This window comes from Panthera tigris, chromosome A2 (assembly GCF_018350195.1).
Source record: "Panthera tigris isolate Pti1 chromosome A2, P.tigris_Pti1_mat1.1, whole genome shotgun sequence".
NCBI classification, from domain to species: domain Eukaryota; kingdom Metazoa; phylum Chordata; class Mammalia; order Carnivora; family Felidae; genus Panthera; species Panthera tigris.
Window position 1 is genome coordinate 5463852 of NC_056661.1, and position 25012 is coordinate 5488863.

Below are 25012 nucleotides of genomic sequence, written 5' to 3' on the forward strand. Positions count from 1 at the left end.
CCTGTGTGTGCCAGGCCCTGGGGGAGAGCCAGCACCCCCCACTTTATAAGAAAGTGGGGCGCCCCTGAAGTAGCAGGTTGTTAAATCTGGCACCACCCGATGGGTTGTTAAATCCAGAGCTGACATCCAAAGCCTGGGAGCCTAAGAGCTGCCCGTGGCTCCTGGTACTCCTGCACTCCTCGTGACACACGTGGCCCTCCAAGGCCTTTCTGGAGGAAGGAGCGGCAGGGGCGGCCCTGGAAGCGGGAGTTTGCTCAGAGGTGCCCAAACAGACACACCTCTGAAGTGGTTCTAAAGAGGCCGGAGCCTCCCGATAGGTCCCTGATGCCCCCCTGGAAGAACAGTCAGTCCTGCAGCCAGCTGACCTGAGTGCTGTCAGCCGCAGCTCCTGTCCCCGCAGTTGGAGAAGGGGCCTTCTGGGGCCCGCCAGCTGCGGCCACCCTTGACCTCTCCCTCCAGGCTGAGCCCCAAACAGCCCTGCCTCTGCTGCTGGAGCTTTCTCCCCGCCCTGGGGCCCAGCGTCCCTCCTCCCCTGTAGCAGAGGCCCCTCCCGCCAAAGGAAGTGGGAGGGGGGGCTGTTGTAAGAGGAACTAGGCTAGGAGTCCGGTACAGGAGCAGGAGCAGGGCCATGCCCGAGCCGCCCCCCAGAACGCCCTGAGCCTGGACCCCCGCCACGACCCATTCGGGCGCTCCCCAGGGGTGGCACACCTTCACCATGGTAAGTCCTTCAAGGCCGGGTCCTCGAGTGCAGGGGTGGGGAGCAACCACCCAGGTGGAGGTGCCCCAGGGCCACCATCAGAAGGTGGGGCCAGGGGGAGGGGCACAGAGGACCTTTTGGGGGGTCCCTCTCTGCAGCTCAGATGCCCCAGCATCCTTCACCAGGGTCCAAGTTCACATCGGGTGGTGCCAGGATGCCAGAATGGTGATAGGGGACCAAGGAGGGAGCAGTAACAAAGGACAGAGGATGACCCTGAGGGACCACACAGTATCTGCAGGGGACAAGGACATACCCCTTTGTCAGGGCTTAGAGAGCCAGTTTCCAGCTCATCTTGGTCCCTCATCTTCCTGTGTGGCCTTGGGCAAGCCACTTCCCCTCTCTGGGCCTCAGTTCCCACACATGTCATATTTGGAAGTCAGTGGTGATAGGGAAGGTGTTCCGGGAAACTCCGAACTTCAGAGGGTCTGCGGGCTCGGCCACTCTGAGTCCACAGCTGCGGCCAGAAGCTGTGTCCAGTGGGCAATGGGGGGCAGTGATGGTGTCGTGGCAGTGTGCCTGCATGTCTGGCTGTAGCGATCACAGAAACAGGAGGCGGGGAGGCCCGGCAGGGCCACACCACTCCCAGAAGCCTTCCAAGCAAGTATGGCAGGGGACACCCTGCCGCCAGCCGCGTCACCACCTGGTGAGGCTGAGGTCTGGCGATGACTGCGGTGACAGGGTTCAGGAGACCGTCACTATCGTGGGTCTAGACCCAGCAGCCTCCTAACACACACGTAAAGAGAGAGCCCAGGCTGCCTCTAAAATGGGCCCCCACCGCTCCACGCATCTGCAAACCACTTCGACTTTCATTTTTTGTCACTCTGTCAACGACAGCATGTGGCTGGGACAGTCACCGAGCCAGCCGCAGCAGGCACCTGACCAAGGTGGAGGCAGGGTGGTGGACCAGACGGCAGGGACTGCGTTCGTCTGGGAGAGAGCCTCTCCTCGTTTCAGAAAGCCCGTGACGAACCGGGGGTCACTGGCCGAGGACCCCTCTGGGTAGCTCACCCACCAAAGTGGCAGCTTAGAGCCCCGGGCTTGGGATGGGAATTCCTCGAAGAAGGAGCCAAGCCAGGAAGGCTCCGGCGCTCGGATGGGGAGACAGAGATCAAAAGAACACAGGAAATGATTTGCTACTTGAAAGAAATCCACCCCCTCGCAAGGAAGCTGTACAAAATGCTTAGTCAACGGTTTGCTCTCCTGGCGGGTTGCGGGAAGGGAGAAACTCAACCCAAGAGGACCACGGAGGGGAAAACAGAGGGCAGACCCCATCCACGAGGCCAAACTTCCATCCAGGGGTGCCGACTGCTTCCTGGCAGGGGCGATGAGTGCCGGGAAGAGTGTCGAAGGAGTCAACGGAGCAGTGTTCTTCAAGTGCTTCCCCAAGCCATGCACTGTGCCCTCGATGCAGTCCCCGTGGGCGATGCCCATTCATTGCTGTCATTGGTGATGGCAGCCGGGGGAGGCGACTCTCGGTTGCTGTTGAATGATGGGTGGTGGGTGCCCGGGGAGGGGGAGGGGAGTGATGGTGGTCATCGCCCATGGTCGTCGCAAGTTGGCGGTAACTGTGAGTCCCGTGGGTGCGTGTCGGCAGGGGCGATGGTTGCCGCCTGTCAGCCGGTGTTGATCTGTGGTTGGTGGCTGGTCGTCTTCAGGGCTGATCCGTGGAATGACGGTAGTCGGTGGCCGCTCTTGCCCCGAGTGGGGCGGTGATGGCAGCACTTTTGGCTGTTGGTCGTCCGTTGCTGATTTTTGACGACCGCCCTGGCGATGGTGGTGTGGGAACGGCGGCCTTAGTGGAAGTTGGTCGTGTGTGGCCGTGGACGGCCAGTGCTGTGAGCGTGGCAGCGGCGGTGGCCGTGGCGGTGGCGACGGTAGGGAACTTGGCGGCGGGACCCGTTCCCTGTTCTGTGTGATGTTGACGGTGGGTGCCATGATTGAGGTTATCGGCACCTTTTGTTTGACTGTGAGGGCAAAGGGGGTGAAGGCAGGAGCAGGTTATTCTCGGGGATGGTGATTCGGTGAGGGTGACGGTGGTTGTTTCTAAAGCGCAGACATAAAGCTGTACGTTATGTGGCTGCCGAGTCCACAGGCAGCAGCCGCGGGGATGGACAGAAGTGGCCAGGGGCCCAAGAGAGAGTTCGGGTGGAAGACTGCAGAAGGACAAGAGTCCCCACCTGTCCCCAGAGGAGAAGGGCCTCCAGCTAGGCCAAATGGACACCGAGAGCCCTCCCCCCAAGGGAAGGGGGACCTCAAGAGCCTTTGGAGGCGAGAATGCTGTTTGCACGGTGCAGGGATGCAGGGCGTGGCCCCAGAACCCCACCGAGTTTGGGGGAGGACAGGACCAAGGCTCCAGGGACACACCAGGGGCTGGGGCTGGGGCGCTGTGCTGCATGGCAATGTCATACCTCCTCCCTGCTGGCGACCACAGCTCACAGGACCCCAACGAGGAAGGAAATGGCTGTTTCGTTGTTCTCTCCTGTCTGAGGCTCTTCTCATCACCGCCCAGGAGCAGGGAGGCCAGAGCAGTTAGGGCGAGTTGCAAAAGCTCCCTCATCCAGCCCTTCCTCCTGGCCTTGTGCCCTGAGCCCGGGGGACTGGCCAGCTCGAGCCTGCCCTTGCCGCTGCCAGTGGTGAGAAAGGCTAGTGGGTCTGCTTCACACCCTTGGCCTCGCTGAATCCGTGCAGCTAGCCGCCCCGTGAGGTCAGTGTTCCCATTGTCCAGATGAGACAACGGAGGCAGGGAGATTAGGTGAATTGCCACACGACCCAAAAGTGGCAGGGGATTTCAACCCCGTGACTCCTAAGGTCACGCTTTTAACAGCCCCCTTGACCTGCGATCTCTTGCTCCCCCCTACCTGATGAGGGGCTGTGAGGGTCTGGGGGTGCCTTCCCCCCACGTGCCCCAGGCTGCCCATCCCTCCAGCCTCATTTGGGCCTAGAATGTCCATCCCAAAGAAGCTGGAAGCCGTGCTCCCCAAGCCGTCCACCTTAGACTGGGGGGGAGTCTCTCTGAAGAACCTCCCACCTCCCCCCCAGCCCGGACTCTCTTTCACAAGAGCCCCATCGGGTTGAGTCATACTTAGCTTGTGGTCAACTGTGACCGCAACCTCTTCATTGCACCCCCACCCCCAAAGAAGGGACTTAGAAACACACTTGGTCCACGGAGACTTGGGAGCCACAGGGAGACGGGCACCCGTGACACAGGGCAAGCGACGGTCTCATCCCAGTGGTATTTCACCCATTCGTTCACTCACTCAGCAAGCATCTATGGGCCAGCTCCTGTATCCTGCGTCAATCACTGATCACTTCCTCTACATGCTCCTGGGGTCGCCAGCTGCCATTTTCGAGGCATCTAGTGTATTTCTTCTCTGCACTGGCTCATTTACTCCCCTCAGACAACCCACGGAGGAAGTTTGTTATGGAACCCATTCTACGGAGGGGAAAACTGAGGCTTGGAGCCGTGAAGTGGGCTCCCCAGGCCTCGCACCCACCTGGTCCCACGCCAAAAGTCTTGACCGTCCTTCCACACGCTGTACTCACCTGAGCAAAACCCTCTCTTCCTCCACTACAAACAACCCACAGATTTGTCACCGCAGGGGGCGGAGGGGGAGGCGGGTAGGAGTGGGTCTGGGGGTTTCCAGTGCCCAGGGCAGGACACAGAGGGGGAAAATGTCAGTGGCTGCAAGAGGCAGAGGACCACTCGGCTGGATGGGGGAAGACGGAAGGGACAGGAAGAGGAACCAAGTCCTTGGGGCCAAGAGAGCCAGACACAGCCAGCATCAGGGCCTCTGACCTCAGAGCAAGGAAATGGTCTCGGGGCTCACTCGGCCCAGCTTGAGGGGCCCAGGAGCCCAGAGACCAGGTTAACCCACTGGGGAAACCCTGGTCGGGACCAACCTTGTCTCTGATCTGGAAACACCGACCCCGGCCGCCTCTGACCCGGACTGGGCTAAGGGTAGCAGACAGCCTCTCCAGTCCTCTTCAAGGTCCTCCCTTCCTGCTGTGTGGCCCCTAGGAGGACAGCTAACCTTTCTGTGCTGTAGTTTCCCCTTCCACAAAGCGGGCCCGGTCATAGTACTGACCTCAGCATGTGCAGGACGGTTCGGTGAGATCGTTCACGGAAAAAGCCTAGCCCACAGTGCGGCACACGGTAAACCCCAGTGGGGTGTTCGCTATTGTTTCCATAGTTACCACCCAAAACCCCACTCCTCAGAGGTCTTCAGAGAGAGGATCCGCTTCCTGTACCCCCCGTACGTCCCCACCCACTCACTTCCCCACCCACTGCTGGCTCAGAGAAAGAGCAGGCCTCCCCCCAGCTCCGCCTGCGGCCCCTGAATGACACCAGTCCGTGAATAATACCCCTTTGCTCCCCGATTTCATCCTCTCTCCTCGCCAACGCACTCGGGTCTCCCCATCTTCAAAACGGGAAACATGCCCGCTGACCCCACGGCTCCCCACAGCCTCTTGCCCTCTTCCCCTTCTCAGCCAGACCGAGAGCCGTCCTCACTCCCCGTCTACACCTCCTGACCTCCCAATCTGACTGATGAATGAGGTCACCAGCACTCTCCAGGGGGCCCCTCTGTCTCCGGCGAGCTTGGGCACTCTTTGGTAGCATGACTCCCTGTTTCTGCCAACTGGCCCTTGTCATCTCGGGGCCTCACCCGCCCCGGCTGCCTCCAACCTCCCAGCTAACGCCCTGCTCAGCCCCTGTCGGAGGCACCCTCTCTGACCCCCGCACAATGCAGCTGGCACAACTCTGTCCTCCCCACTGCCCTGCCCACAGCACCCCGGGGTTCCTAGTGCATCACGGCCAGCACCCCCTTCTTATAACAAACATCATGGCAGCCCCCCCCCCCCCTTGAAGCCCTGAAATGAAATTCACAGACAGGAGCGCCTGGGTGGCTCAGCCAGTTAGGCGTCCGACTCTTGATTTTGGCTCAGGTCACGATCTCACAGCTCGTGGGTTCAAGCCCCGCATTGGGTTCTGCACTGACCGTGCCGAGCCTGCTTGGGATCCTCTCTCCCCCTCTCTCTCTGCCCCTCCCCTGCTTGTGCTGGCTCTCTGTCAAAATAAATAAATAAAGTTTAAAAAGTAAAGAAAAGAAATTCACAGACAGTGAAACACACTGACTCCCATCCTTCCAAAAATAACTCACGTGAGGGACGCCTGGCTGGCTCAGGCAGTAGAGCATGTGACTCTTGATCTCAGCGTCATGAGTTCAAGCCCCACGTTGGGTGTGGAGCCTACTTAATCAAAAGTAAATCATAATAATCAATGCGATCTCCTAGAATGCGAAGTCATTTGCACTCTCTATATGCACATAGAGAGGAAAAGTGCTCAGGCCAGTGGCCCACAGCCGAGCACCCGGAGCCACCAGGGATTCACAGGGGGACCCAGGTCTATCTCAGTGAGCGGACGGCCCCACTCACAGGCTGATGTCAAGGGACGTATCGGCCACACTAACACCACAACAGTTCGAGCCCTGCGTCGGGCTCTGTGCTGACGGCTCAGAGCCTGGAGCCTGCTTGGGATTCTGGGTCTCCCTCTCTCTCTGCCCCTCCCCTGCTCACTCTCTCTCTCTCTCAAAAATAAACATCAAGGTTTTTTTTTCTTACTGCTGACCAAGTCTTAGTGAAATCTGAATGAAATTAAAATCCCCCTTGACACAGGGTAGTTGCATTGCTAGAAGATGCCGAGGCAAAAAAAAAAAATACATCTATTTTCTGTCTATGCATAAGATAGAAATTGGCTCTACATCCCAGTGGTTACTAACAGTTACATCGCGTGAATGAGCGTCTGGTGGGGAGCAGCGGGGGCTCTGATCAGGGCGATTATTTGTGTGCACATTGGTAGCTGCAGCCCGCTTACAATGCCAGCCAGTCTCCATCCCCGGGACAATCAAAAATGCTCCCCAATTCTTTTTTTATTTTTTAAGTTTCATTTATTTTTGAGAGACAGAGACAGTACGCGTGAGCACAGCAGGGGCAGAGAGAGAGGGAGACAGAAGATGTGAAGCAGGCTCTGAGCTGTCAGCACACAGCCCGATACGGGACTCGATCTCACAAACCGTGAGACCATGACCTGAGCCAAAGTCGGACGCTTAACCGACTGAGCCACCCAGGCCGCCCCATTTGCTCCCACAACTCTTAAAGTGTCCCCAAGAGCAGCAGGGCCCTACTGAGAACGCTCCAAGCTGCTGCTGATGAAGTCTGAGTTCCTTGGCTTGGCATTCAAGGCCCTTCAGCACCTGGCCCTGGTTGACCTCCCCTCCATTCATCCAAGCGCTGCCTCACTTTTCCACTCGGTTCTTTCAAAAGAGCCCCGAGGCCGGGTTCAGCCCAGCATTTGCCCGAGCCCCTGCCCTCGGGAACTTCCACACCCGAAGATGTGGCCAGTGTGCAGGATGTCCAGAGCGGGGACAGGGCTGTGGTGAGGGACACCCGGGGAGCTGCGGGGATCCTCAGCGTGGCCTGGGGTCAGGGAGGCCTTCTCACAGGACATGTCACCCGAGCCAAGTGTGAAGGCACCCACCAGGCAGGAAGGATGCTCTGAGCAGAGGCGTGGGCATCAGCACAGCTTGGAGGCACTGAGGTTAGGGACCGAAGGAGGTTTACCCGGGGGGGGGGGGGGGGGGGGGGCCAGGTCACCAGCACACAGTAGGCGCGCCAGAATCCTTTGTGGACCGGATGGATGGAAGAGTGACGGGAAGCCACAGACAGGTTTTCAGCTGCAGAGCAGAGCAGGGAGACCAAACGTGCCATATGGAACTCCCACTCTGACCACTGACCTCAGGCTGGAAGCAGCGAGGGGGGTTCAAGCCCAAAGCACCACCCCCCCCACCCCCGCACTCCCTCCTCCGCTCTCAGCTCCTGCTTCTCTGCACCTTGGCCTGGCTACTTCGCCCCCGCCTGCTGCGGCTTTTCTCCCAGCTCCTGAGCAAAGCCCTTCTCGAACTCAAGCCCCACCCAAACAGCCCCTGGGGCCCAGGCACTCCTGCGGGTGGTTGCAAGCGCCTGGCCTTTGCTGTCAGGCGGAGCCCACGGTGGAATCCCACACCCCTGGAAACAATGTAGCTGTGTCCTAGTCAAGCCTCAGGCACTTGCCAAGCCTCTGTCCCTAGAGCCCCCTGAGCTGCCGTGAGGGTGGCGGGCTTTGCCCCTGGCCTCCCAGCTTCGGGCCGTCCTAGGTGCTTGGGGAATGTCAGTTCTGCCCCCGGGGCCCGTCCTCACAACCGCGTGCGTCGGAGAGGGGCACCGGGCCCCTCGCGCCACTCCAGTTTTGGCACCCAGAGCAGTTCCTCCGTCACATCAGCCTTGAAAGTGAGCGTGCTGCTGCCATTTTACGGATGGGGCCACTGAGGCTCAGAGCGGTGTTGGATCACCCAGCCGGGATTAGAGCCCAGATCTACCCCCCCCACCAAGAACTGGGCTCGTTTACTGCCTGTGGCATCCATCGGTGAACCCCGCTCTGGCTGATGGCATGTCCAGGATCTGACCTCGCACTTCCCCTGTGCAGGAACCCCCCAGTGTCCCCAGGAGAGACTGTGGCCCCTCACCCACCTCTGCCCTACAGCGGCCACACGACAGTGACCCTCCTGCTTGATCCCTCCCTGCGTCTCCCCTCTCCCTTCCCTGGAACCTGCCTGGCAAAACACGGGTCCTCTTTGAAGACTTGATTTTGATTCCCAGCATCCTTTGCTCTTGGGGTTCCCCCGCCTCCCCCTGCCAAATCTGGATTTCTTTCTCTGCCCTCGTTCCTTGTTCCTCCATCGGGTCATTCCTGCCAGAGCTGAGAAAGGGCTCAGTCCCAGGCCCTGCCCTCCAAGAGCTCCTGGCCTGGGCATGAGGGCCTTCCTGGAGGAAGGGGGCATCTTATCCAGGCATGAGAGCACCTGCCGGGGAAGCTCCAGGCCGCCATCAGTCACCGGTCTGCCAGACTCCTCCACGGCAGGGGTACGCTGACCCTCGAGTGCATCTGAGACAGCCAGTATGTTTAAGTGTCCAAGGCACCGGATGAGTTCAGTCAGGCTGAAAAGGGAAAACGTTCCAGGCAGGCTTCCTGGAGGAGGGGTCTTTTGGGGGAGCCTCTATCTGAGTCCTCTCCCTGGGGCTGAAAGAAAGTCTCACCTGATTGAAAAAAAAAAAAAAAAAAAACTGAGGAAGGAAATGAGAAGGGAAAGCTGTGGGGGCGGAGGAGCAGGCTCATGGCTGGGCACAGAGGGCAGAGGTCACGGATGTGACAGGCTAGCGTGCATGACCATGAGAGAGGAGGAGGAGAGTGGGAGGAAGGAGGCCACCTAGGGGTGGAAGGGGTGGGCAGCGGGTCAAATGCCCTGGAGAAGTCAGGGACTCAGCCTGGGCCTGGGCAGGGAGAGGGGGCTGGAGAAGCGAGGGGCAGGAACTCTGAAGAAGTGAGAAGGAGGGCGAGGCCCCCGCGCCCCTGCCCAGCAAGCCTCCCTCCACTCCCGACTTCCCCCCTGCAACAGCTGCCTGGCACCAGGGTCCCCTCCATGACAGTGGGACACCAGGTGGAGGGACCGAGAACAGAGCCCCCCTCCTTGGGGGCAGGAGCCTGCTCTCGACCTCACCCGGCCTCTCCTGGTGTCCCCGAAGTGGGGAAGGACGCAGGCAGGTGGCCACAGTGCAGAGTCAGAAGCTGGTGACGGAGGCCAGCGGGCAGGCGGGGGGCACGGAGGCGTCACTCCACCCTCCCCACCCCCCTGCCCCCCCCCCGCTGCGTCCCCTCTGCAGGGGCTCACCCCCGCCTGGCCACCCCCCACCCCAGGGCAGCAAGGAGCGCTTCCACTGGCAGAGCCACAACGTGAAGCAGAGCGGCGTGGACGACATGGTGCTGTTGCCACAGATCACCGAGGACGCCATCGTGGGCAACCTCCGCAAGCGCTTCATGGACGACTACATCTTTGTACCCTGGGCCCCGGGCGGGGGCGGGCAGACGACGGCGACAGGGGCCGAGGAGGGGTGGGAAGAGTGGCAGGGGGACGGCAGCACAGAGGGGACCGACCGACGCCAGGGCAAACGATGGGGGGGGGGGGTGCTGGGAGCGCGCCGGGTCGGGGGAGGGGACACAGGCCGCGACAGCGGGGCTCTGGCCCCCACCACCCCCTCTGCCCTGGGTAGCTCAGCCACAGCGCGTCTCCCCTTTCCGGACCCAGGCCTGTCTTCCCCCGGGTCCCCGAGCACGTCTCCGTAGCCCCATCTCTTCCTCTGAGCAAGGGGGGCTCTGGAGGCCACAGGGGCTTAGGATTAAGGGACAGGGGCGCAGGGGGAACCAAGCCAGCCCGGCCACTGCACCGCCCTTAACCACACCACACCCCAGACCTACATCGGCTCTGTGCTCATCTCCGTCAACCCCTTCAAGCAGATGCCTTACTTCACCGACCGCGAGATCGACCTCTACCAGGGCGCGGTGAGGCTGGGGCCGGTGGGGGAGGCGCAGCCCCAGGACCCCTGGCCCCCAGCGCCACGCTCAGGCCTGACCTTCTCCCCCAGGCTCAGTACGAGAATCCCCCGCACATCTATGCCCTCACGGACAACATGTACCGGAACATGCTCATTGACTGTGAGAACCAGTGTGTCATCATCAGGTACGGGGGTTGGGGGGGGGGGGGGCGGGGGACGGCGGTGCCCATAACCTTCCTGCCCAGGCCCCACAACAGCCTCGCCAGCCCCGAGGAGGTTTGCTCAGAGCTCCTGATCCAAACGGGACCTTGCCGTCCCCCCTTGCCCCTGGTCCCGCTTCACTTTGTCACCAGCTGACCCAGGACATATTTATTTATTCATTATGTTATTGTCTGTCGGCGCATTCTAAATGTCAGCTCTGAGACGGCAGGGATGTTTCTCTGTTTTTTCACTATTGCTTCCCCGGAATCTGATATGGTGCCTGGCACACGGTAGGGAACGAACGAATGAATGAATGAATGAGCAGGCACCAGAAAGGGTACTTATTCCCCCCAACCCCCCTCCCTGCTGGCTGCTGATCATTCTCTCCCTCACCCCCCCCCCCCCAGTGGAGAGAGTGGAGCAGGGAAGACGGTGGCCGCCAAATACATCATGGGCTACATCTCCAAGGTCTCCGGCGGGGGCCAGAAGGTCCAGGTGAGGGGAGAATGGAAGGATGGGCAGGGTCTCCCCACGTGCACAGTAATGAAGCCCCAGGACCGCCTACCTCGTCCTGACCTCTTCCCACCTCCACCCGCCTCTGCCCACAGCACGTGAAGGATATCATCCTGCAGTCAAACCCACTGCTAGAGGCCTTCGGCAATGCCAAGACTGTGCGCAACAACAATTCCAGCCGCTTTGTGAGTCCGCAGCCCTGCTTTGGAGCAAGGGCTCCCTCCACACGCGCGCACACACACACGCACACGTGTATTCCCAGCAATAGAGGAACTACCTGCTCCTGGATGGGAGACTCACTTCCTGCTTATGGTCCATCTGAAAAAGATTCCCCCGTCAGCTGAACTGTAGTGGCCTTGACTTCCTTGACTTGTCTGAGTAACATTCTTCCATATTTCCTTGGCTGCAATCATGCTACGTCCGTTCCTATTCACATTTCAGTTCCCGATTTATTCTCTCATCCGTTGTTTCTTTTAACAAATCGTTCTTGGGCTTCTTCCTTCCGTCAGGTGTTACGCTGAGCCTAACAGAAGACAGAATAGGTCAATGGATCTGGAGTTATGGTCTGATTCTATCACTATTTAGATTTGTGGGTTGGACCAAAAAAAAAAAAAAAAAAAAAAAACAGTGTAACTTCCTGAAGCTCCTGTTTTCTCATCCATAAAATGGAGATGGTGTTAATATCCATCTCACAGATCTCAATAATTCCTGCATATGAAAATTATTTAATAAATTCCATATGCTAATACAATTTATTTTATCCCCCTAAATATTATTAATTATATTTTTTCTAACATTCTTTTTTTTTTTAATTTTTTTTTTTTATGTTTATTTATTTTTGAGACAGAGAGAGACAGAGCATGAACGGGGGAGGGTCAGAGAGAGGGAGACACAGAATCTGAAACAGGCTTCAGTCTCTGAGCTGTCAGCACAGAGCCTGACGCGGGGCTCGAACTCACGGACCGCGAGATCATGACCTGAGCCGAAGTCGGACGCTCAACCGACAGAGCCACCCAGGCGCCCCTCTAACATTCTTTTTTAAGATTTTTTAATTTGGGGAGAGGGTGCCTGGGTGGCTCGGTTAAGCGTCTGACTCTAGATTTCGGCCCAGGTCATGATCTCACAGTTCGTGAGCTCGAGCCCTGCAACAGACTCTGTGCTGACAGCTCAGAGCTCACTTGGGTTGTCTCTCTCTGTCCACCCCCCTCATCTCTCTCTCAAAATAAATATTTTTTAAAAAATTGTATGGCTGGGGCACCTGGGTGGCTCAGTCAGTTGAGCATCCGACTTCAGCTCAGGTCATGATCTCGCAGTTCACGAGTTCAAGCCCTGAGTCAGGTTCTGTGCTAACAGCTCAGAGCCTGGAGCCTGCTCTGGATTCTGTGTCTCCCCCTCTCCCTACCCCTCCCCTGCTTGTGCTCTCTCTCTCTCTCTCAAAAGTAAATAAACATGAAAACATTTTTTTTAAATAAAAATAAAATAAAATATAAATCTTATGGCTTAGGATTTTTTTAATGAAGATTTTTTTTTTTAATTTTAAGTAATCTCTACGTCCAACATGGGGCTCGATCTCACAACCCCAAGATCAAGAGTTGCACACTCTACCAAATGAGCCAGCCAAGCGCCCCTATTTTCTAACATTTTTATCATGTAATTATATTTGAAGTATTTTCCTCAACGTTTAGTATTAAAAATCTCAAATACACAAAAAAATGGGGAGAATTGCATAGCGAACACCTGCTGCCCCCCTCCTAGGTTCTGTTGTTAACATTTTGCTATACTTGCTTTATCATGTGTCCATCCATTCATTTTTTTTTTTTTAAGTAAGCTCCACACTCCATGCGGGGCTTGAACTCATGACCTGAGATTAAGAGTCGTATGCTCCACCGACTGAGCCATACAGGCGCCCCGATTTCTTTCATTTTTTTTCTTTGACTTCTTTCAAAGTAAAATTTGCATAGAGCAAAACACATTAAAGCGGATCATGCACAGAGTTTGGAAAAATGCGTGCATCTGTACAACCACAGCCCTATCAACATACAGAACATCACCATCACTCCAGAAAGTTCCCTCCCTTTTTCGGTCAGTCTCTGTTCTCACCTCACCCCAGAAGCAACCACTCCTCTGGGACTTTTTTTTTTTTTTTTTTTTTAACAAGAGATTAGTTTCGACGGTTCTAGAACTTTATATAACTGGAAATCGCACCGTATGTGTTTTCAAATTACTGATACACACAAAAACATGTCTGAACCTCAAGAACACAATCATGTTTTATTTTGCATATAATATTATGTAACATATATGTTATAGATACATAAGAACACAATTATGTTTTATATTGCATATTATATTATGTATATGTTATATATGTTATATATTATGTGTTATAGATACATAATACATATATTACATATATAAGAATGCAATCATGTTTTATATTGCATATTATGTAATATATGTTATGTGTTATATATGTCATATATTACATATGCTATATATTATACATATGTGTAGATATATTACATCATATGTTACATATATTACAATATTACTTACTATACAACAGAACAGAATGGGTATATGTCACGTATTACAGGTGTCTGGGTAGCGCTATGATGTAACGTGTAGCATCATTGCATGGAAAGCGACAGAAAGGAGAAGTAAGGGGGCTTCTCTGCCCTCCAACCTTTGCCCAGAGTAGAACCCAGAGGTTGGCAGAGGCCAAAGAAGGGGCCGTGGAGCCCTTGCTCTGGGCTCAGGGACAACACGGGAGAGACACCCAGGATCACTGAAACTAGCAATATCCCCCAGGAACATGGAGGGCTCTGTGTTGCGATAGAAGACCTGGGAAACTGGTCAATAAAGTGAGGTACTTCTATGTGCCCGGCACAGGGCTGGATGCCCAGATGTGGACTTGAGTCAGCCGAGAAGGAGCAGCTGAAACAAAGGCTGATGCCAAGTCAGTAAGGGGGAGTGGAGAGCAGAGTTGAGGTCACATGGGCAAGAGGGTTCAAGAGGCCAGGCTCCTAAGGCCCATCCTCGACTCCTCCCCCACCGGCACCGCAGGGACCCTGGGGGTCTAACGTGTCTCTCTCGGCTTCAGGGCAAGTACTTTGAGATCCAGTTCAGCCGCGGCGGGGAGCCAGATGGGGGCAAGATCTCCAACTTCCTGCTAGAGAAATCCCGTGTGGTCATGCAGAACGAAAACGAGAGGAACTTCCACATCTACTACCAGGTGCTGGGAAAGGGGCCGTGAGATTGGGGCAGGGGGAGAGCCCAAGGGGAGACGGGGGGGAATGTCGGTGCCCAGGAGCCCGTGACAGTGAGGACTGGGGGGTCACGGGGGCTGTGCAGTCCCACGTCAGATGCATGCGCACTGCTCACCCCCCAGCTGCTGGAAGGAGCCTCCCAGGAGCAGCGGCAGAACCTGGGGCTCATGACCCCCGAGTACTATTACTACCTCCAGTCGGACACCTACAAGGTGGATGGCACCGATGACCGGAGTGACTTCAGTGAGACTCTGGTGAGCAGTGACCACCACACCAGGAAACCGAGGCCCAGAGAGGGGCAGGGACTTGCCTCACGTCACACAGCAAGCGGGTGAAACAGGCAGGACAGGGATCCCGGTGTCCTGACTCCGTGCTGTGGCCCCAGAAGTCTAACCCAGGAGGGCAGGGCGGAGGTGGGGATCCGTGGCACAGGCCCTGTCCCTGTTGTGCCCGCAGAATGCCATGCAGGTCATTGGGATCCCACCCAACGTCCAGCAGCTGGTCCTACAGCTTGTGGCCGGGATCTTGCACTTGGGAAACATCAGCTTCTGTGAAGACGGGAATTACGCCCGGGTGGAGAGTGTGGACCGTGAGTGTGGGTTCCGGGGACGGTGGGGCGGAGGCGTGAACTGCTTCCTCCTAGTTCGACCCCAGGAGGGTCAGAGCCCACGAGGACAGTATCTGAGTCACTGGGCAAAATGGGGAGTGCCACAAGCATCGCAGGAGGCCCAAGAGCTTAACTGGCTGCCCCCTCCGCCCGGCAGTGCTGGCCTTTCCCGCCTACCTGCTGGGCATCGACAGCGGGCGGCTGCAGGAGAAGCTGACCAGCCGCAAGATGGACAGCCGCTGGGGCGGGCGCAGCGAGTCCATCGATGTGACCCTCAACGTGGAGCAGGCGGCCTACACCCGCGACGCCCTGGCCAAGGGGCTCTACGCCCGGCTCTTCGACTTTCTCGTGGAGGTAAGAGGCGCCGGGGCCAGGCAGGGGGAGAGGCGCTGCCCCAGAGCAACCTGGGCTTGGACCAACCAAGTGGGGAAGGCAGGTTTGACTGTCACCAGCCATCAGTCGTCAAGCAGGGGCAGGAGCCAATCAGATGGATGACGTGGGCGGAGGCTCCTTCTGGCCGAGCCCAGGAGGGAGGGGGCTGCTGGAACCATCCAGGCCTGCACTGTGGGGGTGGAGACGGGTGGGGGCATCTGAGAGGCACGAGGGGGCTAGCAGAAGGACAAGTGGTGGACTGGGTGGGAGCGACAGGAACAGGACGTGTCAAGGCCAGGAACGGTGACAATACCGTAGTAGCCAACATTATATGACACGTAGTCTATGCCAGGTACGGTTCTCAGTGTTCCTACACACCAATTTAATTCCTGTACAAAGCCCTGCAGGGTAGTTGCCATTATTAACCCGTTTTAACGATGAGAAAATAGAGGTGCAGAATGGTCAAGGGCCAAAGCCAGTTCGCAAGGTAGGAACCCGGATGTTCTGACACCTGGGTTTCTCATGGGGGCAGGGGGGGGGGTGCCGCACACAGAGCTGGAGAAGGCAGGAGAGGAACAGGCATGAGGGGACATAGCCTGTGAACGTGGCTAGGAGCGCAAGAGAGTGGCACGCTGGCACTCACCTGCTGTCCCCACCCACATTACAGGCCATCAACCGTGCTATGCAGAAGCCCCAGGAGGAATACAGTATTGGTGTGCTTGACATCTACGGCTTCGAGATCTTCCAGGTTCGGCCTCTGCTCCCCACCCCCCTACCCCCCCACGCCTTGGCTGGCCCAGTGGTCCCAGGAGCCTCCAGCATCAGGCCCCTGAAGGCAGCACCCTTTGCCTCCCTTGGCAGAAAAATGGCTTCGAGCAGTTCTGCATCAACTTTGTCAACGAGAAGCTGCAGCAAATCTTTATCGAACTCACCCTGAAAGCCGAGCAGGTGGCCAGGGGCCAGGGGACACTGGGGGTGGGGGCGGGGACAGCCAGGTGGCCAGGGGCCAGGGGACACTGGGGGTGGGGGCAGGACCATGAAGGTTGCCGAGGAACCAGGGGACCCTCCCCCCTGCAGCCCCCATTCCCACCTCTCTCTCTGCTGAGCTGTCCAGGCCCCCCCATGAAATCTCCTTTGGAAGAGGTTTTCTGCCTCTTTAACGTTCACAAGGGCTGGGGAACAGCCTCCTCGTCCGTTCCTCCAACGATTATTTACTGAGACCCTGCTGTGTGCCAGACACTGTTTGCAGTGCGGGGAAGACTGCCGTGCAGGAGATGAACAAAAATCCCTGCTGTTTTCATCCTGCCCATCCTGCAGAAGCAGAGCCTGAGACAAGGATTCAGGGCAAATATCAGGCGAGGAGAGAGGAAGTGAAAGACTCACTTAAAAAAAAAAGGGGGCGGGCAGAATAGGATATGATGATGAGTGGATTATGCTGCAGGCAATTGGGGCCAATTTCTGCTGAGCCCTGGGGGACACTGTAGCGCAGACCTCAGAGGTGGTCCACCCCAGGAGCCACGGAGCCAGGATATTTATGAAGCGGCTCCTGTCTGTCTGTGGCTAAGGGCTGCCAGGGGGAGAAGTTCCAGCCTGCCTCACACAGGGCCACAGACTTTGTTACTGGAGACGGCCCTACGTGGTGAGGTGGGGAGATATGGGAACACCCACCACACCTCCTTCACCCACCTTGTGAAGCATGCGTTCTAGAAACATACACACCCTCTGCCCAGACACCCATCCCCACCCCCGCCCCCTGTGCCTTTCCCAGGAGGAGTACGTACAGGAGGGCATCCGCTGGACCCCCATCCAGTATTTCAACAACAAAATCGTCTGCGACCTCATTGAAAACAAGCTGGTGAGGACTGGGTCAGCTTTGCGGGTCCGGGTCTTGCCGGGCCTGGAGCCGGGCCTGGGAGAGGGGAGGGGGGATTCGGGCCCCCTGCTCCCCGCTAGGGGACAGATGGAGCACAGTGAAATACCCATCAGCCACCTCATCCACTCACTCTGCCCACCTGCTTGCATTTCACTTGTTCACTCAAAGAACCTTCCGCCCCAGGGGCCCTGGGGGGCTCAGTCGGTTAAGCATCTGACTCTTGATTTCAACTCAGGTCATGATGTCACAGTTCATGAGTTTGAGCCCCATGTGCTCTGTGCTGACGGTGTGGAGCCTGCTTGGGATTCTCTCCCCTTCTCTCTCTCTCTCTCTCTCTCTCTCTTTCTCTCTCTCAAAATAAATAAACTTTAAAAACAAAACAAAACACCTTCCCCATGGCAACCTGCTCAGAGACAGAGGAAGGGGTCAGGCTGACAGGTCCCCCACCAGGTCATCCCAGTCTGGCCGAAGGGGCGAGGATCCTCGGTGGGGTTCCTCACCCCGCCCTGCCCCCCCCCCAGCTAGCTTCCACAGCCACTCCCCACCCCCCACTTTTGCTCTTGTATGTGGAAGCCCCGCCTCCTCCACTCCCTCCGCGATCAGGGGAGCCGGATGGGGGCAGGGCCCCGCCAGGCTGAGCCACCCGCCCGCCTCCCCGACCCGCAGAGCCCCCCGGGCATCATGAGCGTCCTGGACGACGTGTGCGCCACCATGCACGCCACGGGCGGCGGCGCCGACCAGACCCTGCTGCAGAAGCTGCAGGCGGCAGTGGGCACCCACGAGCACTTCAACAGCTGGAGCTCGGGCTTCGTCATCCACCACTACGCGGGCAAGGTGCGCGGTGCCCCGCCCCGGGCCGGCCGCAGCGTCCCAGCCCCCTGGTGAAAGGAGCCTGCGGGGAACCCCGGTCAGAGCTGCAGCACTCCAGCGACCCCCTTCTCCACCCCTCCCACGCACCCCCAGGAACTGGCCTGGGTCCCCCACCGTGTTCCTTCAGCCAGACCTGCAGAAACCCACTGGCCCCCGACCAAGGTCACAGCTCTCCTTACTCCCAGCGCAGCTCCCACTAACAGGGCGGAAACTCCCTCCCACTGACCCCACCTTGTGCACCAGACCCTCCCCCGCAATCTGAGCTGCAAACCCCACCAACCCCTGACCCAGGACACGGCCTTCCAACTCAAACTCTAAGGCCTACGCAGCAAGCCCCTACCCTCCAAAATGGGCTGGAGCCCCCTCCGGACCCCTACCCAAGACTCTAGAAATCCGCTGGCCTCTGACCCTGGCCACGGTCTTCCACCCCGCAATTGACAGGACTACAGACTCTCCCACTGACCTTCGGTGGTCAGCAGACATCCCCAGGGACCCCCTGCCCAGGCTGGAGCCCCCTGCCCCTTATTGTGAACTATAGGTACCCCCCGATCCTGTCAGCCCAGAGCAGGCCCCCACAGGACCCCTGACCGCCTGGGCTGTAAGCAGCACCCCTCGGGTCTCAGCCCCGCATTCCCCCCAACCCTGTCTCCCTCCAGGTCTCCTACGATGTTAACGGCTTCTGCGAGAGGAACCGGGACGTCCTGTTCTCTGACCTCATAGAGCTGATGCAGACCAGTGAGCAGTGAGTGACCTCCGGGGACACATCCTCCTAGGGATTGTGGGGAGGCTGGGGACCACTCTGTCTTCCCCAGAGCTCCCATCACGCCGCAGACTTTGTGAGTGTGGCTGTCCACAGGGACGGTGTTTCTAGTGACTGGTTAGCCCCCCGAGGCCCACAGGAAGAAGTGAGGAAAGCCCTCAGAGCTCCTTATGGCCCATCCAGTGCTCCCCTGCGCCAACCCAATCCACGTGGGGTGTGGACGGTTTCCCCGGTTACACCGTGAGAACACAGCACGCCCTGCATTTTTCCGTGTTAACACATATGGACCCATGGCTCCCATCTCCCTGACCAAAGCTGCATGCCGGCGTCCATTTTTTGCCTTTTTAACCTCAGAAATTTGTCCAGGCTCTGCTGTGTGCCAGGCACGATTTGAACCTGTGGGGACGGAGGACCGGACAGGTCGGAGAACACGGCTGCTCTCACTGAGTCGAGAGCCACGCGAGGAGACAGGTGTTGAACTAGGAAAAAAAAAAGGCAAATAGAATATAGTGTCGCATGAGAGTCGTAAGACAGTGGTCCGTAAAAGGCTGAAATTATGGCTCCTGAACACCCTTGGAGCTGCCGACAAATGTGGCACCTTAGACCCCACCCCACAGCCACTAAATCAGAATCTGCGTTTCAACGTGACGCCCCTGATGCCTCCTCGAGAGCCACGTGCACATTTGAACTTGAGATCCAATGATCTAGACCGGCACTGTCCCTTGTACCCCACATCCACGTAGAATCCGAGCTACACGCATCATGACTTTCAAACAGCTGTGTCCAGGTACAACTTGCCTGCCATTAAATGCGCTCGCTTCGAGAAGGGATTTTTAGCCAGCGCGTAGGATTGTACAACCATGACCCCTACCCGTCTGGGAACATCTGCATCACACCAGAAAGATCCCTCGTGCCATACTGCACCCAAACCTTATTCCCAGTATGTGTGCAATTTTAAATTCCCTAGGGCACACTGAAAAAGTAGAAAGGTGGGGGCGCCTGGGTGGCTCAGTCGGTGAAGCGTCTGACTCTTGATTTCGGCTCAGGTCATGATCTCGAGGTTGGTGAGTTCGAGCCCCATGTCGGGCTCTGTGCTGACGGCTCAGAGCCTGGAGCCTGCTTGGGATTCTGTCTCTACTCCTCCCTGGCTCGCTCTCTCTCTCTCTCTCCCTCAAAATAAATAAACTTAAAATAAATTAATTAAAGTAAAAATCAAATAAATACGGAAAGTAAAAAAGGTGAACAGGTGACATTAAAAAATATTTTCTTAAGCCCCACATACCCCAAATATCATTTCAACATATAATCCATATAAAAATTATCCATGAATGAGTATGAATTAATTATGAATGGATGAACTACATCCTCTTTCCCCATATTGTGGTACTCTGTGAAATCTTTTATGGATTTAACACTCACAGCGCATCATGATTTGGACAGGCCGGGTCTCAAGGGCCTCGAGAACCACAGGTGACCAGGAGCCGCCATATTGGAAAGGACAGAGCGGTCGTTCTCAAAGTAGGGTTCCTGGGCCAGCAGCAGCAGTATCAGCTGGGAACTCACTAGAAATTATCGGGCCCCAGCCCAGATGTGTGAATGAGAAACTCAAGAGGGATGAGGTGGGGCCCAGCCATCCGTGTTTTAACAAGCTCTCCTGGTCATTCCAGTATCCACTGGAGCAAGCATTGAAAAGGAAAACTAAGGTGATAAAAGGCTGGAGATTGTGGTAGGCATCACTCTTTTTTTTCTTTTTTTACCTTCTTTTATTTCCTTTTTTTTTAAAGTTATTTATTTATCTTGAGAGAGAGAGTGAGCAGTGGAGGGACAGAGAGAGAGGGAGAGAGAGAATCCCAAGCAGGCTCTGCACTGTCAGCGCTGAGCCCCATGCGGGGCTCGAACGCACGAACCTTGAGATCATGACCTGAGCTGAAGTCAAGAGTCAGACGCTCAACCGGCGCCCCTTACTTTCTTTTACTTTCTAATCGTGATAAAATACACACAATATAAAATTTACCTTTTCACCGTTTGGAACTGAACAGTTCGGTGGCCTTAAGGCACATTCACAACGTCGGGCAACCATCCCTACTCTCTAATTCCAGAGCGTTTTCATCTTCCCAAATATGTACCGATCGAGCAGTCCACTCATCCTGGGCTGTGATGGTCAGGGAAGGTCCCCCGGAGATGAGGGAGAGAATTGTGAATGTGCCAGGGTATCTAACCAATCCCCTGCTGAGGGGCGATGTGACTGTGCCCATCATGGCGACCACAGGCAGGGTCACAGCAGCAGGCTCCCTTGTCTGTGGCTCTTTGCACACGCACGTGAGCCTGTGCATGTAGGATCGTTCCTGAAAGGGGACCTGCCCCTGTTGCCTGAGATGCCGCATCCCTTGATAGGTGTTCGTACTTAATTTAACTTTGTTCTATTTTACTTGCTACCCAAGCCAAGCGTGGTCACCGAGGCAGAAGGAACAGGTGCAAACAAATCAAACCGAAAGGACAAAAGCAACTCCCTGGTTCTCAGCATTACACCCCCACACTCAGGGAGAACTACGCTTTGCAGCGCGTCCTCTAGGTCACGGGCGTCTAGGTAGCCTCCCCTCTGGGAGAGGGCACCTCTAATTCTCCTGTGCCCCCTGCCCAGGGCCTTCCTCCGAATGCTGTTTCCTGAGAAGCTGGATGTAGACAAGAAGGGCCGCCCCAGCACCGCCGGCTCCAAGATCAAGGTGGGTCCCGGGCAGGAGAGGAGGAGCTGGGCCCGGGGAGGGCTGGGGACAGTTCTCCACTCATCCCAGCCTCTGTCTCTCCTGCGTCCTGGGGCCTCTGCCCCTCTCTCTGGCACCCTCTGTCCAGCAGGGTCTTCTTCCAACTCTGGGGGGGGGGGGGTTCTACCAGCTTCCTTGATGTCCCCCTAACTCCCTAAATCCAAACTGAACCGTCCATCATCTTAAAAATTTTTTGGCCTTTTGGCTGTATGCCACTTGGATTGTGGGGGGAAACATGTGAAAGGGACCATCGTAACCATTGCTAAGTGCGTAGCTCAGGGACATCGAGCACACTCACACTGGGCCACCATCCCCTACCATCCGCGCCCAGGACTTTTTCATGTTCCCAAACTGAGACTCTGTCCCCATGGAGCACTGACTCCCCGCCCCCTGACTCCCACATCTTTTCTGTCCTGTGGACGGGACTCCTCCAGGGACCTCCCGTGAGTGGAATCAGGCAGGACGTGTCCTTCTGTGTCTGGCTTACCTCACTCAGCGTAACGTCCTCCAGGTTCGTCCATGTTGTAGCTGGGGTCAGGACAGCCTTCCTTTTTAAGGCTGAGGAATCTTCTGGTGTACGAACGGGCCACATTCTTCCTATCCACTCCTCCGTGGATGGACACTCAGTTGCTTTCACCTTTTACCTAGTGAATAGTGCTACGATCAACTGGGTGTCCCATCCTGAAAACATTTTAATGACCATGCCTTAAGCACTTAGTACTGGCAGCAAATGCGGGGACGCTTTCCGTGCATGGGACTAATCCCACCCCCATGGGACGGGGGGACCAAGGCTCAGAGAAGCACAGTCACTGGCCCCGATCACACAGCAGAGGACTCTCATGCCGCTCCCTCCAATCCCCCCACCTGGGACGATTTCCTTTCTAGTCTCCTCCAAGGGACTAAAATGCACAGGGCTGGCCTCTCAGGCACACACACGTGATTCCCTACTCCCGGAGGACCGGCTCCCCGAAGGACAGGCAGAAATGTCCTGTGCACATGTTCTGAGTGCTCAGCTAGCCACCCGCAAATGTTTGCTGAGCACTTGTGATGTGCCAGATTGAGCGTTGAGTGCTGTGAACACGAGAGCTCCTCGTCTGAGGTTGTCAACCCTGGTGCTAATGGAGGTATATGCACAGACCAGGGACACCCGACCCCGTGGTGCACTGGGAGCCAGCCCTCACTTAGTGCGTCTCTGCCTCTTGGGTCTGTATCCAGGGTGGGAGGAGAGAGGGTCCGAGGGTCCCATCGCTCCACCGCCCCCGCCTTCTCCTCCGCCTCAGAAACAAGCCAATGACCTGGTGGCCACGCTAAAAAGATGTACACCCCACTACATCCGCTGCATCAAACCCAACGAGACCAAGAAGCCCCGCGACTGGGAGGAGAGCAGGTGACTACCAGCTGGACCCATCCACACTTCCTGTGCCCCCAGACGGACCCCTCCCTCCAGAACCCGCCCAGGGTCATGGGACTCATCCCAAGACTAACCAGGGCTGACCCCTAGGACCAGTGCAAACCTCCTCAGGGCCCCGGGTTTATACCTACTACTGACCACGACCATCCAGACTGCAGGGATGACCCCAGACTGAGTGCAGGATGACCCAGGAACTAGCACAGTCCCCTCAGTCCCCAAACCCTGGGACGCACCCCTAGGATGAACTCTGGAACTGACCACAGAACTGTCACAGACCCCTCCCTCCCCAGAAGCTGGGTCCCCACCCCCACAGGACTGACTCCCAGGCTGACCCCTGGCACCGGCACTGAAGTCACCCCCCCACACTGCCCCCGGCGCGAATCCAGACCCACTGGGCCCCACGTCTGCTTCTTCCAGCCCTGCCCAGCAGCACCCACCCACTCCCAGGACCAGGAGTACCCCGCAGGGGACTCAAAGTGCCTTCCCCTTTAGGGTCAAGCACCAGGTGGAGTACCTGGGCCTGAAGGAGAACATCAGAGTACGCCGGGCTGGCTTTGCCTACCGTCGCCAATTCTCCAAGTTCCTGCAGAGGTGAGGTGCCCCCGCCCACCCCTGGCCCTAACTGCCACCCCGCAGAATATCCACCAGCGGGGACGTGGACTCCAAACCCTCCCACGTCCTCTGCCTCCAGGTACGCCATCCTGACCCCGGAGACGTGGCCACAGTGGCGTGGGGATGAACGTCAGGGGGTCCAGCACCTGCTTCGGGCAGTCAACATGGATCCAGACCAGTACCAGATGGGGAGCACCAAGGTCTTTGTCAAGAACCCTGAGTCGGTGAGTGTGAGAGGCAGACAGACTTCTCCGTCTGGAAAGCGGGGGGAGGAGAAGGCCCCCGTGCAGGACTGGGGTGAGGATTAGACAAAACGGGAAGTCTCCTGCCCAGTGTGTGGCACATAGCAGGTGCTCAGAAAAACCGGAATTAGCTGGACGGTCCCCTGGTGGCCAGGAGGCAGGTAGGGACACGAGTGGCCACCTGTGGTGACAAGCCCCTTGTGAGGGAGAACTTTCTATCCTTCTTCTCTTTCTGCTTTCTTCCTTTTTAACTAACTTCTATTTCTTTAACATTTATTTATTTACTTTTGAGAGAGAGAAAGCGAGGGGGGAGGGGCAGAGGGAGAGGGAGAATCCCAAGCAGGCTCTGCACAGTCAGCCCAGAGCCCGATGCGGGGCTCGAACCCACGAACCGTGAGATCATGACCTGAGCCGAAACCAAGAGTCGGACGCTTAACCGGCTGAGCCACCCAGGCGCCCCTTAACTAATTTCTTTCTGTACCTTCTCCTAGCCTGCTTTCTCTGTCCTCTTCCTTCATTGCTTCATGGACACATGGAGTCCCTGGGCTGGAGACTCGTGTCAAAGTGGCGGTTGGCTTATCCCAAGACCTGCCCCAGGCCCCGATCTGTCAAAGAAAACCCTCGTTCTGTATCCTCCAGAGCAGAAATAACCCCTCCAGCACCTTATCGGCCGCTCTCAGCCTTTTCTCAAAAGGTCGGGAACACCACCTAGCGTACGGGGCCTCTGCCTTCAGGGGAGTAACAAAGTGACGACGACAAATCTGTCTTGGGGACCTACCGTATAGCATTGTGACTCTAGTTAACACGGCTGTATTAGATACTGGCAGGTAGATCTTCAGGGTTCTCACCACAAAAGAAATGGTAACTATGTTGTGGGTGGAGGTGCTAGCTGATCTATAGCGGTCACCATTCTGCAATATGTACATGTATCCAGTCAACTCCTGTATGCCTTAAATTTACACAATGTCACGCGTCAGTTATACCTCAGCAAAGCTGGACAGGGGTATTTTTTTTAAAAAAGCAACAACGACAGGGCGCCCAGGTGGCTCAGTTAGGCATCTTGACTTCGGCTCGGGGCATGATCTCGCGGTTCGTGAGTTCGAGCCCCGCGTCGGGTGTAGAGATTACTTAAAGATATAAGTGTAAAGGGGCAGCTGGGTGGCTCAGCTGGTTAAGCATCAGAGTCTCGATTTTGGTGCAGGTCACGACCTCACTGTTCGTGCGATGGAGTTCCGCGTTGGGCTCTGCACTGACAGTGCAGAGCCTGCTGGGGATTCTCTCTCTCTGTCTCACCCCCTTCCATGTGTGTTCTCTCTCAAAACAAATAAATAAAACCAAAA

At 56.8% G+C, this 25012-nt stretch overlaps 1 protein-coding gene across 2 annotated transcripts in view; it reads left to right on the forward strand.

The window, feature by feature from the left end:
• The first annotated feature begins 576 nt into the window (after positions 1 to 576).
• Positions 577 to 25012, forward strand: part of MYO1F (myosin IF) — a 32959-nt gene continuing 8523 nt past the window's right edge. The window contains exons 1-19 of one of the 2 annotated variants that reach the window (XM_042977981.1): positions 577 to 718; positions 9546 to 9683; positions 10098 to 10187; positions 10271 to 10365; positions 10789 to 10876; positions 10990 to 11079; positions 13998 to 14129; positions 14286 to 14417; positions 14620 to 14752; positions 14928 to 15124; positions 15810 to 15890; positions 16004 to 16090; positions 16911 to 16997; positions 17682 to 17849; positions 18542 to 18627; positions 21287 to 21368; positions 22688 to 22794; positions 23311 to 23409; positions 23510 to 23654. In XM_042977981.1, the coding sequence (XP_042833915.1) occupies positions 716 to 718; positions 9546 to 9683; positions 10098 to 10187; positions 10271 to 10365; positions 10789 to 10876; positions 10990 to 11079; positions 13998 to 14129; positions 14286 to 14417; positions 14620 to 14752; positions 14928 to 15124; positions 15810 to 15890; positions 16004 to 16090; positions 16911 to 16997; positions 17682 to 17849; positions 18542 to 18627; positions 21287 to 21368; positions 22688 to 22794; positions 23311 to 23409; positions 23510 to 23654 (2040 nt within the window). In that variant the 5' untranslated portion in view covers positions 577 to 715. Of the gene's footprint in view, positions 719 to 7385; positions 8714 to 9511; positions 9684 to 10097; positions 10188 to 10270; positions 10366 to 10788; positions 10877 to 10989; positions 11080 to 13997; positions 14130 to 14285; positions 14418 to 14619; positions 14753 to 14927; positions 15125 to 15809; positions 15891 to 16003; positions 16091 to 16910; positions 16998 to 17681; positions 17850 to 18541; positions 18628 to 21286; positions 21369 to 22687; positions 22795 to 23310; positions 23410 to 23509; positions 23655 to 25012 lie in introns of those variants that run through there. The other variant, XM_042977980.1, reaches the window with a different exon arrangement.